At 35.8% G+C, this 19,964-nt stretch overlaps 1 protein-coding gene across 17 annotated transcripts in view; it reads left to right on the top strand.

Annotated features, from left to right (window-relative positions):
- The window catches only part of LOC105478019 (MIA SH3 domain ER export factor 2), a 144,750-nt gene that overhangs the window by 105,761 nt on the left and 19,025 nt on the right, over window positions 1–19,964 (top strand). For all 17 annotated transcript variants that reach the window (XM_011734992.3, XM_011734990.3, XM_011734991.3 and 14 more), the window contains 4 exons: window positions 5,730–5,852; window positions 7,984–8,042; window positions 9,008–9,242; window positions 10,357–19,964. The exon at window positions 10,357–19,964 is cut by the window's right edge and continues 19,025 nt beyond it. In XM_011734992.3, the coding sequence (XP_011733294.2) occupies window positions 5,730–5,852; window positions 7,984–8,042; window positions 9,008–9,242; window positions 10,357–10,523 (584 nt within the window). In that variant the 3' untranslated portion in view covers window positions 10,524–19,964. The remainder of the gene's footprint in view (window positions 1–5,729; window positions 5,853–7,983; window positions 8,043–9,007; window positions 9,243–10,356) is intronic.

Genomic DNA, 19,964 nt, shown 5'->3' with positions numbered 1-19,964 from the left:
GAGCGAGACTCCGTCTCAAAAAAAAAAAAAAAAAAAAGAAAGAAAGAAAGATGAATAATATAATATTTATTTGCTGCTGGGAATAATTCAGGCTAGAAGGAGAAATTAATGATGTTTGGGAGAGGGTCTGGTTATAAAAGTGAAACCCTGGAATATTAAGTACAAAAGATACTATCCAGAGTGTAATTGCAGAAATTGTGGTAGCTGGGTCACTTTATCCATTCTAAAAAGAAGGAAGGCAGAGCAAGTGAGCACAGATGTAGCGATTGGGTGGAGGGTGAGTGGAGGTGTCCAGTTGTTTCAGTTTTCTTGATGTGGCAAGATCATCAGCTGAAGCAGGTGGTAGAGGAGAGGCTTGTGAGATTTGAAGAGAAAAAGGTATGGAGTAGCTATTTAGGAGAGTGGAAGAATTCGATCATTATTAAAGTGTAGTATGATTATAGGGCATTGTTGAGCATCAGTTTGAAATTTATGGTCATAAATTTGAAAAGCAGTCAATACTATATTTTTAATATAGTTTATAATCATAACAACAAGCTTAATTTATCAGATATTTATAAAGCTATATGTAAAATTATTTGTGTCAGACTAAATGCCTTTTAATCATTCTAACACTCTTAAGAGTATTATTCTGTTATTCCCATTTTACAGATGAAGAAATACAAGCACAGAAAGGTTGGGTAACTTGGTGAACATCACAAATTGAGATATTATAGCACAATCCTGGATATCACCCTTGAGAATTTACATATTAATATTTGCTTCAGATGTATATGTGTTTGTGTGCGTAAATGTGTAAATAAAACATAAAAAGAAAAAGCACACTATATAAATGAATTGAACACTATTACATTTCCTTTCCTGGGAATATTACCTTCCTTTCCTAGAAGCAGCTATTCATGAGTTTAGTGTGTGTAAACTTTCAGTTCTAATAATGATTTTTAAAAAATTAAAGTTCTCAAAGACAAAAACCACATGATTATCTCAATAGATGCAGAAAAGACCTTTGACAAAATTCAACAGCCCTTCATGCTAAAAACTCTCAATAAATTCGGTGTTGATGGAACGTATCTCAAAATAATAAGAGCTATTTATGACAAACCCACAGCCACTATCATACTGAATGGGCAAAAACTGGAAGCGTTCCCTTTGAAAAGTGGCACAAGACAGGGATGCCCTCTTTCACCACTCCTATTCAACATAGTGTTGGAAGTTCTGGCTAGGGCAATCAGGCAAGAGAAAGAAATAAAGGGTATTCAGTTAGGAAAAGAGGAAGTCAAATTGTCCCTGTTTGCAGATGACATGATTGTATATTTAGAAAACCCCATCGTCTCAGCCCAAAATCTCCTTAAGCTGATAAGCAACTTCAGCAAAGTCTCAGGTTACAAAATCAATGTGCAAAAATCACAAGCATTCTTATACGCCAGTAACAGACAAACAGAGAGCCAAATCATGAATGAACTCCCATTCACAATAGCTTCAAAGAGAATAAAATACCTAGGTATCCAACTTACAAGGGATATAAAGGACCTCTTCAAGGAGAACTACAAACTACTGCTCAGTGAAATAAAAGGGTTCACAAACAAATGGAAGAACATTCCATGCTCATGGATAGGAAGAATCAGTATTGTGAAAATGTCCATACTGCCCAAGATAATTTGTAGATTCAATGCCATCCCCATTAGGCTACCAATGACTTTCTTCACAGAATTGGGAAAAACTACTTTACAGTTCATATGGAACCAAAAAAGACCCTGCATTGCCAAGACAATCCTAAGCCAAAAGAACAAAGCTAGAGGCATCACGCTTCCTGACTTCAAACTATACTACAAGGCTACAGTAACCAAAACAGCATGGTACTGGTCCCAAAACAGAGATATAGACCAATGGAACAGAACAGAGCCCTCAGAAATAACACCACACATCTACAACCGTCTGATCTTTGACAAATCTGAGAAAAACAAGAAATGGGGAAAGGATTCCCTATTTAATAAATGGTGCTGAGAAAATCGGCTAGCCATAAGTAGAAAGCTGAAACTGGATCCTTTCCTTACTCCTGATACAAAAATTAATTCAAGATGGATTAGAGACTTAAATGTTAGACCTAAAACTATAAAAACCCTAGAAGAAAACCTAGGTAATACCATTCAGGACATAGGCATGGGCAAGGACTTCATGTCTAAAACACCAAAAGCAATGGCAACAAAAGCCAAAATTGACAAATGGGATCTAATTAAACTAAAGAACTTCTGCACAGCAAAAGAAACTACCATCAGAGTGAACAGGCAACCTACAGAATGGGAGAAAATTTTTGCAAGCTACTCATCTGACAAAGGGCTAATATCCAGAACCTATAAAGAACTCAATCAAATTTACAAGAAAAAAACAACCCCATCAAAAAGTGGGCAAAGGATATGAACAGACACTTCTCAAAAGAAGACATTCATACAGCCAGCAGACATGAAAAAATGCTCATCGTTACTCGCCATCAGAGAAATGCAAATCAAAACCACAATGAGATACCATCTCACACCAGTTAGAAAGGCAATCATTAAAAAATTGGAAACAACAGGTGCTGGAGAGGATGTGGAGAAATAGGAACACTTTTACACTGTTGGTGGGACTGTAAACTAGTTCAACCATTGTGGAAAACAGTGTGGCGATTACTCAAGGATCTAGAACTAGAGATACCATTTGACCCAGCCATCCCATTACTGAAGATATACCCAAAGGATTATAAGTCATGCTGCTATAAAGACACATGCACACGTATGTTTATTGTGGCACTATTCACAATAGCAAAGACTTGGAATCAACCCACATGTCCATCAGTGACAGACTGGATTAAGAAAATGTGGCACATATACACCATGGAATACTATGTAGCCATAAAAAAGGATGTTTGTGTCCTTTGTAGGGACATGGATGCAGCTGGAAACCATCGTTCTCAGCAAACTCTCTCAAGAACAGAAAACCAAATACTGCATGTTCTCACTCATAGGTGGGAATTGAACAATGAGATCACTTGGACACAGGAAGGGGAGCATCACACACCGGGTCCTATTGTGGGAAGGGGGGAGTGAGGAGGGATAGCATTAGGAGATACACCTAATGTAAATAACGAGTTAATGGGTGCAGCACACCAACATGGCACATGTATACATATGTAACAAACCTGCACGTTGTGCACATGTACCCTAGAACTTAAAGTATAATAATAACAATTAAAAAAATATTAAAGTTCTGTTTTATCAACTTTCCTTACCAGCCTTACATACTTGAATTCTTTCCATGTTAATATATAGAGAGTTTATTACCTTAATTGTGGTATGGTATTTCAGTATATAAGAAACCACAATATATTTATCCAGTTCCTGTTGGTGACCATTTAGTGTGTCTCCAATATTTCTCCATTACTAACAATGCTGCAGCTAACACGCTTTTTGTACATATGTTCTTTCAAGATTAGTCCAGGAAATGGAATTACTAGGTAATAGGATATGCACATTTTTGGTTTTATTTTTAATTTTTTTTGTTGGGGGGTGGGGTGTTGCTTTGTTGCCCAGGCTGGGGTGCAGTGGCGTGATCTTGGCTCACTGCAATCTCCGCCTCCTGGGTTCAAGCGATTCTTGTGTCTCAGCCTCCCGAGTGGCTGGGATCATAGGCCTGTGCCATCACTCTTGGCTCATTTTTTTGTGTTTTTAGTAGAGATGGGATTTCACCATGTTGGCCAGGCCGGTCTCAAACTCTTGGCCTCAAGCAGTCCACCTGCCTTGGCCTCCCAAAGTGCTGGGATTACAGGCGTGAGCCACCATGCCTGGCCTGTTTTTGGTTTTAGTAGATATCTCCCCATCGTCCTCAACAGAAGCTGTGAATGAAGTATATGAGAGTAGCTTATTTCTGCAGTATATACCTTAGTTTGCAAAACTGCTTCAGAATGCCCTGTACACTTATTCTCACTCCTTATTCATTTTTTTCTTATATTTTTTTTCCTTCCATTCTTTCTTTCTAATCATGTCTTCTATTATAAGGGTAGAATACTATTATAGAAAACAAAAGTTTGAAAGCAAAAAAGAAAGGGACCTTTCACGTCCTTCTTTTCTGTAGTTCAGTTCAGTCTTTGGTCATGTGCTTTCCACATAGCTGTATCTTGTTACGTGTATATGTGTGTGTATATATGTGCATATGAGGGTGTGTGTATATGTGTGTATATGTGTATGTGCATTTGACCAGAATACCCTTGATTACTTGTTCATCATTACTTTTCTTTCAGGGCAAGCTTTACTGCCTCTGACTCCTTTTCTGATTCCTGCAATCAGAAATAGATAGGCTGCCTCTTATATTATGTATATTTCCTTTTATTAAGACATTAATCACATTGTATTTATGTGTTTCTATCAGAATTAGACTGTAAGGGCAGGGTGTGTACCAAGAGCAACATTGTATTGTTTGTGCCTGACACATACTAGGCCTTGGTAAGATTTAAGGAATGAATTGCTTTTGCCAGTGGAGGGCACCATAGCCATGTAGTTTATAAAGTAGTACATTTGTAACAAAATTTTTTATTTCTGAGATTGCTGGTGTATGGGGATATAATTTAGAAGCAAAATAATGATGTAGTATCTTGAGACCTAGTTAAAAAAGAGTTGGTGTTCAGATTTCCTTATTTCATCCCCTCGTCCAACTCCACCATTTAATTAATCCTATGTTTGAAGTAGAAAGGGAAAACTGAGTTTAGATCTCAGTGGTTGGTACTGACCTTTTCTTTCATTAGGCTAACTCAAACCCATTGAAACAGCTCCTCCCTAGGATTTTGAAAGGGAGTGTAAATGAGCCTTCAAACTATCTGGATCTTTCTCTCCTCAGTCACATTTCCCGACCTTTGGGAGCTCATTAAATATAATCTCTTCATTGACTCTGGTTGATGCCAGGTGGTTTCTTTGGTTTTGTGTAGGAGAGATGATGTGTCAGTAAGGTCCTCTGTAGTGGTAGAGATAGGGTTTCACCATGTTGGCCAGGCTGGTCTTGAGCTCCTGACCTCAAGTGATCCACCCACTTCGGCCTCCCAAAGTGCTGGGATTACAGGTGTGAGCCACCATACCCATCTCTTTGCATTTGGTTTGGAATAGATACTAAATTCCAAAATGTCAATATTACTAAAAGTTTGACAGTGATGACCTCTGAATACTCTTTCTGCTTTGATGACAAATTATAACCTATTCTGATAAATTTCTTGCTGCGCTTATGTTTTTTCTCTTTACTTTTTCCCTATGTTAGTAGTTGTTTCCTGGGTCTTTTTTGATATATGGATGTATTTACTTCCATCCATTCTTAAAATGGAAAGTTAAATGAATTTATATATAATATATATAAATTATATAAACTATATGTATATAAATATATATTTATTTTTATACACATATAGTTTATCTAAACTATATATGTAGCTTATATATAGTTTATATATATAAACTAAATTCTGTTTTCACATGTTCTAATTTACACATAGTAATTGAAACTTTCAAAATTCAAAGTAGCAGATTATGCTTGTGTTTACTATAAAAGTTATTGCCTATAGTAAAATAGGCAATTCTTCTGAAATTGTCTACTATTGTCAACCAAGAAGATGAATTTAAGTTTTCGAATGCAGGTCAAAAGTCTTAAGTTCAATACATTAAACTTAAGTAAACTTGATTTATATTAAGACATTTAAAAAACTTATTTTCTAGGACAATCATATCCTGATTCAGCCCTTCCTCCACAAAGGCAAGACAGATTTTTTTCTAATTCTGGTAGACTGTCTGGACCAGCAGAACTCAGAAGTTTTAATATGCCTTCTTTGGATAAAATGGGTAAGAAGTACTTTGTGCTTTTCTTCTTTAAAAATGTTGGTGGCACTCTAAAGAACTGGAAGTTAGAATAAAGACCAATATAATTGCTATCTCTAGTAGTTCCTAAGGCCAAAATCTCTTTCCTGAAAATGTCCTGGTTTTATGTTTCTTGTTATATTTTACACAGACATGGCATCCAAATATATGTTGGTGGGTTGGTTTGAGCACCATGGAAATAGGTTTACTCCATATACCTATGACGATAAATTTTTCTCTGCTCTATGACTAATTTTCTAATTTTTCTAGTCCACTTACATGTGTCCTGTTTAGTAATCAGGGAAATAAGCCAGGCAAATGTGAATGGATACATAAAAACCCACCAAACAATTTAGATGCATGCTCTGTTGATATTGTGATCAGTTATATTATTTAAACATTTCAAACTTAGATATAACTAACATATACTGAGCAATCTATTTGTCCGGCTCTCTTTTACTTAAACTACCTCATAGCAACCCATTAAAGTTGGGAAATAGATGTATGCAGTATATCAACCAGAAGTATATAACATTAAGAAAATAAATTTTTTTTTTAAAAGTCAAGATTTAAATGTATTGGTAAAAGGTTTCCTAAGGAAAGGAAATATATTTATATTTTATTAAATATATATGTGTATATATTAACATATATATAATATGTACATAATTTAAAAAATAATATTGATTTTCTGAAAGAGTAAACTGTATAGTATAGCTGGGACTACAGGTGTGCACCACCACACATGGCTAATTTTTTGTAGAGATGAGGTTTTTACATGTTGTTGAGGCTGGTCTTGAACTCCTGGGCTGAAGCAATTCACCTGCCTTGGCCTCCCAAAGTGCTGGGATTACAGGTGTGAGACACCTTGCTCAGCCTAGAAAGTCAGTATTTTATTTTATTTTTATTATTATTATTTTTGAGACAGAGTCTCTGTTGCCCAGGCTGGAATGCAGTAGTGCCATCTTGGCTCCACTGCAACCTCCACCTCCTGGGTTCAAGCGATTCTCGTGCATCAGCCTCCCAAGTAGCTGGGACTACAGACACCCATCACCATGCCCAGCTAATTTTTTGTATTTTTAGTAGAGATGGGGTTTCACCATGTTGGCCAGGCTGGTCTCGAACTCCTGACCCCAAGTAATCCACCCTCTTTGGCCTTCCAAAATGCTGGGATTATAGGCATGAGCCACTGCGTCTGGCCAAAAATCAGGTTGTAAAAGTAACAAGCAAAGAAAGCAGTCCCAAGGTCCTTACAGAATTATAATGAATTCTTTCTGTTTGGCTTTAGAAATTGTTTTCCCCCCATTAAATCAGGTTTAATGGAATGAAAGTAATGGGTGATTAAACATCCATTTCTACACTATTTAAAAATTTTTACATTTGCCCATTTTTTAATACTGGTTGACCAGTACCTAATATGGCATAATAATATTTAAGTGCTACCGTTTGTAGTTGAATGTTGTCAAGCACAAGTGAAAAATGACTAGTAAGACAAGGACATTTTTAACTGGCTGAAGTCATGGACTTTGGAGTCTAGTTAATTGGGGAAGGAAGTGAGGGAGGAAACTCAGTGGTCAGAAGCATCAGTGACTTCTAAGGACAGATGTTGTGAGAATAAATGAGAAAGCTACAAGAGGAGAGGTAGTTATGGTCAGAGAGGATTGCATTTCTTGATGATAACAAAGTTCAGGAACATTTATTTAGGAACAGTAGCTAAATTCCAGTGGCTAGTCTCTCTTACTTAATGCAGGAATAAGGACAGAAGGAAGAAGGGGAGGAAGGAGAAGAGGATAGGAGGGAAAAATAAAAGGAGGGAGGGGGAAAAGAAGGAAGGAGGGAGATGCTTCCTCCCAGATGTCTTCTTAGTATGCTGCTCCAGCAGGATTGCTGAGGAACTAGCCAGAGAAATCACTGCCACATGCCATCATAGAACCCTGAGTCTGCCAGAATTTCTAGGGACCTCAATCTGTTCTTATGGCTGCAATATACAATATTGGTGTCCAAATGGTTTATGTGCCAACAAGGGGAGTGGGAAAATACCAATTTTGTGATCTGGAATACTCTAGGAATAAAGTGGTGAATCATGTACTTTTCATGGTTTAACTTTTATGTCTAGATGGGTCAATGCCTTCAGAAATGGAATCCAGTAGAAATGATACCAAAGATGATCTTGGTGTAAGTATTGAAAGAGTGGAATTGTATCCATGTATTCAACAGCCTTCTTTTTTTTTTTGAAATGGAGTTTCACTCTTGTTGCCCAGGCTGGAGTGCAGTGATGCTATCTCGGCTCACTGTAAGCCGGGTTCAAGCAGTTCTCCTGCCTCAGCCTCCTGAGTAGCTGGGACTACAGGTGCGTGCGACCACACCCAACTAATTTTTGTATATTTAGTAGAGACAGAGTGTCACCAGGCTGGTCTTGAACTCCTGACCTCAGATGATCCGCCCGCCTCGGCCTCCCAAAGTGCTGGGATTACAGGTGTGAGCTACTGTGCCTGGCCCTGAGCCACCGCGCCTGGCCTGAGCCTTCCAATCTCATGGTTTACTAGAATAGAAATAACAGCTAATAGTCTAGCTTTTGATATAAAGCTGATTTTTTCTTTTTGATTAATATACTTTCTACTTAGCATTAAAGCTGTTTCCTTTGTAGATGGTAACCTGTGGTGATAAAATACAATTTGCAGACTAGGAGTTTGAGTTATTTTAGTAGTTAAACAAGATTTTAGTTGCCCTCGCCCTTGGATTTTTATTTGAATATTTTAAAATATATATTTTTTTTATTAAGATAATGTTTTTTTGGAAAATATAAACATAGACATCTTGCTTTTTCTTTTTTTCCAGTATATATTTGATAAAATAATATATATTTTGGTGCTCTTGGGTTATATTTCTGTTTTATCTTTAGACAGACTATTACTTTGTTGGTTAAAGCTGTTTTCTGTTGACTTAATAAAATATTTGTGATAACTAAAATGTGATAGCTAATAGATTAATGTGGAAAGCTGTTTGAATCTTTCTTTAGAGCTTTCTAAGACTATCATGGAATGCTTTCTGTCTAGATGGTTTCTTTTAAGCCTGAGATTTTAAGGAAAACAATTGCAAATTTGCTGTTTTAGTGACTGCTATATGTCAATTTGTTGTAGAATTTAAATGTGCCTGATTCATCTCTCCCTGCTGAAAATGAAGCAACTGGACCTGGCTTTGTTCCTCCACCTCTTGCTCCAATCAGAGGTCCATTGTTTCCAGTGGATACAAGGGGCCCATTCTTGAGAAGAGGACCTCCTTTCCCTGCACCTCCTCCAGGAGCCATGTTTGGAACTTCTCGAGATTATTTTCCACCAAGGGATTTCCCAGGTCCACCACATGCTCCATTTGCAAGTATGCTTTTTTAAACTTTTTTTTTAAAGCTCAATATGTGTTTTATTAATCAGAGATTTAATTTTACTATCTGTTAATGTAGTAACACAGTGGAGGAAACATTTTTCTAGCATTCTGTGAGTGTACCATTACTTTTCCGAATTGGGAAGGCAGCCAGCCATAAGTGGACTATAATGAGGTTTCACCTTGATTCATCTTAATAATATGGAATTATTTCTGTATTTTGGTAGTCAAGAAAATAATTGACTTTTTGCAGGTCTTATGATAAAACTAAAATCATCTGTACCTTATCTGGTAGCAACTGGTCATTTTGGCACTTAGTGAAAATAATTAAAACTTATATTCTAGCATTACAATTACTGGCTATTTTTTAGTCCTTTTCATAAGTAGTTCTGATGTAGTCCTACTTATTTAAAATTTAAAATGTATTTAATATGTTTGACCTAATTTTTGGATTTATTGAATTCTTTTAAAGCTTCACATAAGAAAAAGGGAATAATACATTGCTTTTATATTCATACTTTACTGTTTTGAACTATAAGGTTCTGCAGAATAAATAAGTGGTTACCAAATACTAGGCTTTTCCTATGAATGTCTCATATAGTCATTCCTTTCCTTATTTCTCCTCTCTTTTTAAAGTTAAAGGTGAATTAAAATGAATTTTGTTTGGGGGAATTTTAAGGTGGCCTTTGATATTACTGGAAATGTTTCAGTATAATATCAAATCAGAGTCGGGAATCACTGATATGAATTTTAAGTTTGGTGAAAATATTACATGAAAATGTTTTTTGAGAAGGACTTTGATAATGAAAGATAAAAATGTTATTTTTACAGTAAGTTTTATATATTTTGAAATAATTCCTCTTTTTTTAAAAACAGGTGTTAAGATAGGACAAAAATTACATAAAAAATTAATGATATTTCCTTTAATCTTCTGTATTGGAAGAGGTACATTTTTCTCAATGTAAAAAGTAATTTGTTAGATGAAGTAATTATCTGGTGTCAATTTTCAAAGAAAAGAATAGGTAATGGAACTTACAAACTTAATGATTTATTAGGGCACAGTACAGGTTCTTAAAGTTAAAAAATGTCTTTTACCAATCTCTTTGAACAGTGAGAAATGTCTATCCACCGAGGGGTTTTCCTCCTTACCTTCCCCCAAGACCTGGATTTTTCCCCCCACCCCCACATTCTGAAGGTAGAAGTGAGTTCCCATCAGGGTTGATTCCGCCTTCAAATGAGCCTGCTACTGAACATCCAGAACCACAGCAAGAAACCTGACAATATTTTTGCTCTCTTCAAAAGTAATTTTGACTGATCTAATTTCCAGTTTAAGTAACTGCTGTTACTTAAGTGATTACACTTTTGCTCAAATTGAAGCTTAATGGAATTACAGTTCTCAGGATAGTATTTTGTAAATAAAGATGATTTAAATATGAATCTTATGAGTAAATTATTTCCATTTTATTTTATTCTAGATGGTAGAACTATTTTAATTTGATTGATCCACTATTACATAAACAATAGTGGGAGTTTTATATATGTAATCTTGCAGGTGGGGAGGCTTTAAATTCTAAAGGCTATGTCTTTATGCCAAGAACTGTATTTACTGTGGTTGTAGACAAATGTGAAAGTAACTTTATGCTTAAATAAATTTTAGTTGATTTAAAGATTTGTTTGGCATTGATAATAATAAAATCAGCTAGTTTTTCTATAAGTTTGACTCTATTAATTAACTTTTTTCCTTTTACCAATAACTTTGAGGTGCAAAACTCAAACTTATATGGGTCTTTCATGTTCAGTTATGTTATGACAAATGTGCCCTCTTTCTTGTAAATAGACATGAGTGGCCCAAAGCAACAAATTAATACACTCTTAAAAGTCAAAATTGATTATATTTTAAAGAAAACTGAATATTATCTAATGATCAGTTGTAGACTTTTGATCTTCTTATTCACTGAATTTCTTGCACAGTTTCTTTATTGCTTTCCCTGCCCCCCCACCCCGCTCTTCTTTTGTAATGTATTTACTATTTTCTGTGGGGAATATTGAGATTTACTACAGGATAACTGTAGTGAGTGATGTGTCATCATTTTGCGCTTTGGACTCAATAGCTTTAGTGTTTCCCTAAATCAGGTTTGTAGGTCATTTTAGGCTTCTTGCACATTAATATGATTATGGAGGAAAGGCAGTGAGGCATAGCTAATAAACATCACAATACTTATGTTGACCAGTTGGTTGTTATAGTATTAGACTTTTTTTTCAGTGCCAAAAGCTAGAAGATTAAATATTCTTGAATAAAAGCAGTGATACATTTGTAATTGGAACACTTCCCGCCAGCATTTCCCCAGGTGTTCTTTGGAACACTGATCTTGTGAAGAAGTATTTTTGCTCCCTTTCTGTTCTAACCCTTACCTCAAAAAAAAAAAAAAAAAAAAAAAAAAAAAAAAAAAAAAAAAGGCTAAAAAGAAATACTGGAAGTGAAATGAATGCTTGATTAAAATACTAAGTAAAATGAGGACTGTGGAAATGTCATTACATTTCGTGCTTACCGTGGTCTGAATGTGTTCCCCAAAATTCTTATGTTGAAATACTAACCCCCAAGGTGATGTGTTAGAAAGTAGCCTTTTGGGAGGTGATTAAGTCATGGGGGTGGAACCTTCATGAATGGGATTTGTGCTCTTATAAAAGAGGCTCAAGGGAGCTTGTTCACCCCTTCAACCATGTAGGAGTATGCAGCAAGAAGGTTCCATCTCTGAGGTAGGGAGCTAGAAACCTCACCGGAATCCAAATCTGAGAATGCCTGATCTTGGATTCTCACCCTCCAGAATTGTGAGAAATAAATTTCTTTTGTTTAAAAGCTGCCCAGTTTATAGTGTTTTATAATAGCAGCCTAAGTGGACTAACACAGTGATTAAAAGATTTCAGAGGAAACAAAAGATTTTTAAAAGTATTAATTTTTAATTATTTATTATTATGTTTTAGAGAACAAGGTCTCACTATATTGCCCAGGTAGGTCTCAAGCTCCTGGGGCTCAAGCTATCCTGCTGCCCCTGCCTCCCTAAGTGCTGGGATTCCAGGTGTGAGCCACCATGCCCAACCACTTTTCAAATTAATTAATTAATTAATTAATTAGAGGCAGAGTCTTGCTCCGTTGCCCAGGCTGGAGTACAAGTGGCACTATTATAGCTCACTGCAGCCTCTATCTCCTGGGCTCAAGGGATCCTCCTACCTCAGCCTCCCAACATGCTGGGATTACAGGCATAAGCAACCACACCTGACTGAAGACTGTTTTTTAAGTTGGAAAGTGAAAGAAGTAGGACAGAAGTTACACAGAATATTCCAATTAAATTAATTTTTTAATAAAATAATATTTGAGGATAAACAGTAAGTTTTCTCCATTTATTCCTTATTCCCAGCTATATTTTCTGGATAGTTTGTTTTTAGACAATTTAAAATTGTTTAAAATGTAAAACAAATTCTTTATCCTTTATTCTGGTGATTCTAGAATTTTAGGAGATATGCTTATACCTCTAATTCCTGATTTATCAACTTAACTTACTAAATATATTAATTTGTGAACTGATTTCTTGAGATGAATATTTAGATTCAACACACTTGTACTGTTTTTGTTTCCATTTTTCTTTCCTCATGTTTGATATTTATCAAAATTAAAGTTTTTGTTACCGTTGTAATTTTAATATATTTAAACCTCTGTTAGCACCCCTTCTTTTATTCCATCTTCCTTCTCCCCTACCCTGGCTAATATCCTCATTTCTATTAGCTGTACATTTATATTTTCAAATTTTCTAATAATTATGTTATGCCTACAAGTATAATCTATCTTCAGTACTTGGTTCATAGTTGATCTAAGATTTGAAAAGCAATGAGTAGCATTTACATTACTATAATTATTTAAATACTGTTCACCATTAGGCCTAATAATGTACTCAGTTTTTATATATCTATATATATATATATATTTTTTTTTTTTTTTAAACACAGAATCTTGCTCTGTCGCTCAGGCTGGAGTGCAGTGGCGCGATCTTGGCTCACTGCAACCTCTGCCTCCCGGGTTCATGCTGTTTTTTTGCCTTAGCCTCCAGAGTAGCTGGGACTACAGGCGCCCGCCACTATGCCCAGCTAAATTTTTTTGTATTTTTATTAGAGACGGGGTTTCACCGTGTTAGCCAGGATGGTCTCGATCTCCTGACCTCATGATCCGCCCGCCTCAGCCTCCCAAAGTGCTGGGATTACAGGCGTGAGCCACTGCGCCTGGCCAGTTTATATTTCTTTCTCAGTAAATCCAGTGTTATAATTCCTGAGTCACTCAGAAGGGAATGTTCTTAAACATCAAAGTCAAATGACCGATTTTTTTCTTACCTTTTATTCTTCCCTCATTTGGCAGTAATAGGCTAATGATACATTGTACTTTCCTTTATACTTAGGCCAGGTATACAATTTCCCCTTCTTACTGTTCTGGTGAAGTTTCTTCTCCTTTTTTGTCTCCTCATATTTACCTTTGTTATATCCTGATTTAAAAAAATTCAATATTGTTTTTGACTTTTTTTTTTTTTTGGTTGAATACTTTCATCATGGAGGCCTGCTATAAACCATACTGGTTGCTCTCTTGGGCTGTGAACAGAGCCTGCCTTTTTACTGATTTCTTGGGATTGCTTCTCTGTTCCATGTGAATCATCTACCTTGGTGTTTTTATTTCTTTATTTTATTTTATTTTATTTTATTTATTTTGTCTTTGGTTTTGTTGGAATTCACTCTCAAGTAAAATCCTAAGAAAGAATTTATGCAATATAAAATGTGAATCCTTTGATGTCTGAAAATCTCAATTCCCCTTCTTCCTTTTATTGATGTTAGTTTATCAGGGTATGAAATTGTAGGTCAGAATTTGGAGTATAGTCACCCCTTTGGTATCTCGGGGGGATTGGTTCCAGGACCCCCACAGATACCAAAATCCATGGATGCTCAGGTCTCTTATATAAAATGGCTTAGTATTTGCCTATAACTGCACTTCTTCCCATATATTTTAAATCATGTCTAGTTTACTTATTAATGCTATATACATAGTTATTCTACTCTATTTTTAAATTACATTTTTAAGGTTATTTAAATTGACTAGAAGTGTGTATGTTGTATACAGAATGATATTTTGAAGTATGTATGCTTGTAGAATGGCTAAGTTGAGCTAGTTAACATATATATTACCTTGGATGCTTATTTTTTATATTGAGAATATTTCAAATTTAAACTTTTAGTGGTTTTTCAAGTATTAAGATATTGTTATTAGGGTCTTCAAATTGTGCAATAGATCTCTTGAACTTATTCCTACTGCCTGACCGAAATTTTGTATCCTTTGACCTGTATCTCCCCAGTCCCCCTTCACCCCACCCCTATCCTCTTCCACTGTTTCTTTTTCTTTTATTGGCGCACAATATTTTACATATTAATGAGGTATATGTGAGTGTTACTTGCATAGACTGTGTAATGATCAAGTCAGGGTATTTGGGGGTATCCATCATCTTGAATATTTGTCATTTCTGTACATATGGTATCATTTCAAGTCCTCTTTTGTAATTACTTTGAAATATATAAAATATAAGTATCATCACTATCAAAATTACCAAAGATAGGAATTTATTTCATCTAACTGTATGTTTGTACCCATAACCAACTTCTCTTCATGTTCCCCTCACACCCATCAACCCTTCCAGTCTGATATCTATCATTTTGTTCTCTGTGTACATGAGATTAAGTTTTTTAGCTCCCACATATGAGTGAGAACATGTGGTATTTATCTTTCTGTACCAGGCTTATTTCACTTAATTTAATGAACTTCAGTTCCATTCGTGTTGCTGTAAATGTTGTGATTTCATTTTTTATGACTGAATAGTATTCCATTGTGTATATATACCACATTTTCTTAATTTGTGTGTCCGTTGATAGACACTTGGGTTGATGATGTATCTTTGCTATTGTCAATAGTGCTGTGATAAATACACAAGTGCAGACATTCCTTTGATATACTGATTTCTTTTCCTTTTTATAAAGACCCAGTTAGTGGCATTGCTGGATCATACAGTAGTTCTATTTTTAGTCATCTGAGAAATCTCCATAGTCTTTGCCATAGTGGTTATACTAATTTACATTCCTACCAACAGTGTATAAAAGTTCCTTTTTCTCCAGATCCTCTGCAGCGTGTTTTTTTTGGTCTTATTAATAGCCATTTTGGCAGGGCGCGGTGGCTCATGCCTATAATCCCAGCACTTTGGGAGGTTAAGGATGAGCTCAGGAGTTGGAGACCAGCATGGCCAACATGATGAAACCCTGTCTCTACTAAAAATACAGAAATTATCCGGGCATGGTGGTGCATGCCTGTAGTCCTAGCTGCTCGGGAGGCTGAGGGATAAGAATCACTTGAACCTGGGAGGCAGAGGTTGCAGTGAGCCAAGACTGTGCCACTGCACTCCAGCCTGGGCAATAGAGCTGTCTCCAAAAGAAAGCCATTCTAACGGTGGTAAGATGATATCTCACTGTGGTTTTGATTACATTTCCCTGATGATTCGTGAGGTTGAACATTTTTTCATATACCTGTTGGCCATTTGTATATCTTTCAGAATGTGAATTCATGTCCTTTGCCCATGTTTTAATGTTTTTTATTTTTTGGTTTTTCTTTTTTTGGTGGTTGTGTTTTCTTTTTGAACCATTGAGTGCCTTGTGTATTCTTGTGTGTTCTTTATATTAGTCCTTTGTTGAATGAATAGTTTGCGTGTATTTTCTCCTATTCAACCAGTTGTCTCTTAATTGTTGATTGTTTCCTTCTGCCCTTCTGCTGTGCAGAAGCCTGTTAGTTTAATATAGTCCCATCTGTCCATTTTTGTTTTCGTTATCTGTGCTTTTGAAGTCTTAACCATAAAATCTTTGCCTAGACCAATGTCCTATAGTGTTCCCCTTATATTTTCTTCTAGTAGTTTTATAGTTTTAGGCCTTATGTTTAGGTGTTTAATCCATCTTGAGTTTAATACATATGGTGAGAGATAAGGGTCTAGTTTCATTCTTCTGCATACGGATATCCAGTTTTCCCAACTCGATTTATTGAGAGTGTTCTTTCCTCCAATGTATGTTCTTGGAAACTCATTGAAAATCAGTTGGCTGTAAATACATGGATTTATTTTGGGGTTCTCTGTTTTATTTGTCTGTGTGTCTATTTTTATACCAATATTATGCTGTTTTGGTTACTACAGCCTTGTAATATATTTTGAAGTCAGATAATGTGATGCCCCCGCCTTTATTCTTCTTGTTCAGGATTGCTTTGGCTAGTTCTGGCTCTTTATTGGTTTCATATGAATTTTAGGATTGTTTTTCTATTTCTGTGAAAAATTATGTTGGTATTTTGATAGCCATTGCATCAAATTTATAGATTGCTTTAGGTAGTGTGGACATTTTAACAATATTAATAATTCCAATCCCATGATGGTGGGATGGGATCTTTCTGTTTATAGCCTCTTTAACTTCTTTTATCAGTGTTTTATAGTTTTCCCTGTGAAGGCCTTTCACCTCCTTGTTTAAATTTATTCTTTGGTGTTTTACTTTTTTCTTTGTGGCTATTGTAAATGGGATTTCCTTCTTGATATCTTTTTCAGCTATTTCATTCATTGGTGTTTACAAACACTACTGATTTTTAAATGTTGATTTTGTATCTTGCAACTTTGCTAAATTTGTTTTTTAGATCTTAAGAGTTTGTGTGTGTGTGTGTGTGGGGGGGGTGGGTGGAGTCTTTGGGTTTTTCTAAACATAAGATCATTTCATCTGCAGAGAGGGATGATTTGACCTCCCTGTTTCCAAGTTAGATGTCTTTCTCTTGCCTGATTGCTCTGAGTAGGACTTTTAGGACTATGTGTGTGTGTGTGTGTGTTTTTTTTTTTTCTGAGACAGAGTTTTGCTCTTGTTGCCCAAGCTGGAGTGCAATGACAACATCTTGACTCACTGCAACCTCCGCCTCCTGGGTTCAAGCAATTCTCCTGTCTCAGCCTCGTGAGTAGCTGGGATTACAGATGTTCACCATCATGCCCAGCAAATTTTTTGTATTTTTAGTGGAAATAGGGTTTCACCATATTAGGCTGGTCTCGAACTCCTGACCTCAGGTGATCCTCCTGCATTGGCCTCATAAAGTGCTGGGATTACAGATTTGAGCCACTGCACCTGGCCTTTTACTACTGTATTTGATAGGAATCATAAAAGTGTCTCATTCCAGTTCTTAGAGGGAAGGTTTTCAGTTTCATTTTGGTATGATGTTAGCTGTGGGTCTGTCAGAAATGGTCTTTATGATGTTGAAGAATATTCTTTCTATATTTAGTTTTTTGAGTGTTTTTTATCATAAAGAGATGTTTAATTTTATCTGCATCTATTGAGGTGATCTGTTTTTTGTCCTTCATTCTGTTCATATGATGTATCACATTTATTGATTTGCATATGTTGAACCATCCTTTTATCTGGGATAAAACCCACTTGAATATAGTTTATTACTTTTTGATGTGATTTTTGATTCAGTTTGCTAGTATTAGTATTTCTTGAGGATTTTTACGTCCATACTCATCAGAGATATTGGCCTATAGTTTTATTTTTTTGTTGTGTTTTTGTCTGGTTTTGGTATCAGAATAATGCTGACCTTATAGAAGGAAGTTAGGGAGAATTTCCGTCTCTTCAGTTCTTTTGGGAATAGTTAGAGGAGAATTGGTGTTAATTCTTTATCAGTTTGCTAGAATTTGGCAGTAAAGCTGTCTCATTCTGGGCTTTTCTCTGTTTGGAGACTTTTTATTACTGATTTAATTTTGGTACTTGTTATTGGTCTGTCCAGGTTTTTGCTTTCTTTCTCATTCAACCTTGGTAGATTGTATTTGTCTAGAATTTATCCATTTCCTCTAGTTTTTTCAGTTGGTCAGCATATTGTTCATAATAGCCTCTGACATTCTGTGCTATCAGTTGTAATTTCTCCTTTTTCATTTCTGATTTCTTTATTTGGGTCTTCTTTTTTTTCTTGGTTAGTCTAGCTAGCAGTTTATCAATTTTATCTTTTCAAATACCCAACTTTTTGTTTCGCTAAACTTTGTAATGTTTTTCTAGTCTCTGTTTTGTTTGGTTCTGCTCTGATCTTTATTATTTATTTCCTTCTAATTTTGGGTTTGATTTGTTCTTGCTTTTCTGTTTCCTTGAGGTGCATTGTTAGATTATTTGAACTTTTTCTACTTCTTTTATGTAGATGTCTTTTGCTATAAAATTCCCTCTCAGCACTGCTTTTGTTGTATTACATGGGGTTTGATGTGTTGTGTTTCTGTTTTCACTTGTTTTAAGAAACTTTTTTATTTCCTTCTTAATTTCTACGTTGACCCAGTGGTCTGTCATTCAGGAACATATCATTTAATTTCCATGTATTTGTAGAGTTTCCAAAGTTCCTTTTCGAAGTTTCCATGTATTTGTATAGTTTCCAATCAAAGTATTATTGATTTCTAGTTTTATCCCATTGTGTTCTGATAAGATATTTGGTATGATTTCAAGTATTTTAAATTTGTGGCCTAACATATGGTATAACCTGGAGAATATTCTGTGCCAGTGAGAAGAATGTGTATTCTACAACTGCTGGATAAGATTTTCTGTAAATAGTCTGTTAGGTCTGTTTGGTCTAAGGTACAGTTTACGTCTTAATGTTTCTGGCCAGGTGCTGTGGCTCACACCTGTAATCCCAGCACTGTGGGAGGTTTTCTTGAGACCAGGAGTTGGAGACCAGCCTGGCCAACATGGCAAAATCCTGTCTCTACAAAAAATACAAAAATTAGCTGGGCGTGGTAGAATGTGTCTGTAGTTCCAGCTACTCATAGGCTGAGGCATGAGAATCACTTGAGCCTGGGAGGTGGAGGTTGCAGTGAGCTGAGATTGTGCCTTTGTTCTTCAGCCTAGGTGACATAGCGAGACCCTGTCTCAAAAAAAAAAAAAAAAAAATTGATGTTTCTTTGTTAATTTTCTGTCTGGATGATCTGTCTGATGCTGGGAGAGCAATGTTTTGTTTAAGTCTGTAACTCTTATTGCATTGGAGTTTGTCTCTCCCTTTGGATCTAATAATTATTTGCTTCAGGTATTTCTTCTAGGTGCTTCATTGTTGGGTGCATATGTATTTAGATTTGTTATAATCTCTTGCTGAATTGATTCCTTTATTGTTTTGTGATGTTATTCTTTGCCTCTGTATACTGTTATTTGACTTAAAGTCTGTTTTATCTCATGTAAGTACTCTTGCTTGCTTTTGGTTTCTCTTAACATGGAGTATCTTTTTCCAGCTTAAAGAGCTGAAAAGTAAAGCTTTCAGTCTATGTGTCTTTACAGGTGATATGATTTTCTTGTAGACAGTACATAGTTGGGTTCTGGTTTTTAACTCATTCAGCCATTCTATACCTTTTAAGCAGAAAGTTTAATCTCTCTATGTTCTAGGTCATTGTTCATATGTGGTAAACTTATTTTTGGCATTTAAAAAATTGTCTGCTGGGGCCGGGTGCGGTGGCTCATGCCTGTAATCCCAACACTTTGGGAGTCTGAGGAGGGTGGATAACAAGGTAAAGAGATCGAGACCATCCTGGCCAACATGGTGAAACCCTATCTCGACTAAAAATACAAAAATTAACTGGGTTTGGTGGCTCACACCTGTAGTCCCAGCTACTT

The sequence above is a fragment of the Macaca nemestrina genome, chromosome 7 (genome assembly GCF_043159975.1).
Source record: "Macaca nemestrina isolate mMacNem1 chromosome 7, mMacNem.hap1, whole genome shotgun sequence".
NCBI classification, from domain to species: domain Eukaryota; kingdom Metazoa; phylum Chordata; class Mammalia; order Primates; family Cercopithecidae; genus Macaca; species Macaca nemestrina.
Note: the sequence above shows the minus strand (reverse complement) of the source record. Positions and strands in the feature narration are given on the sequence as shown.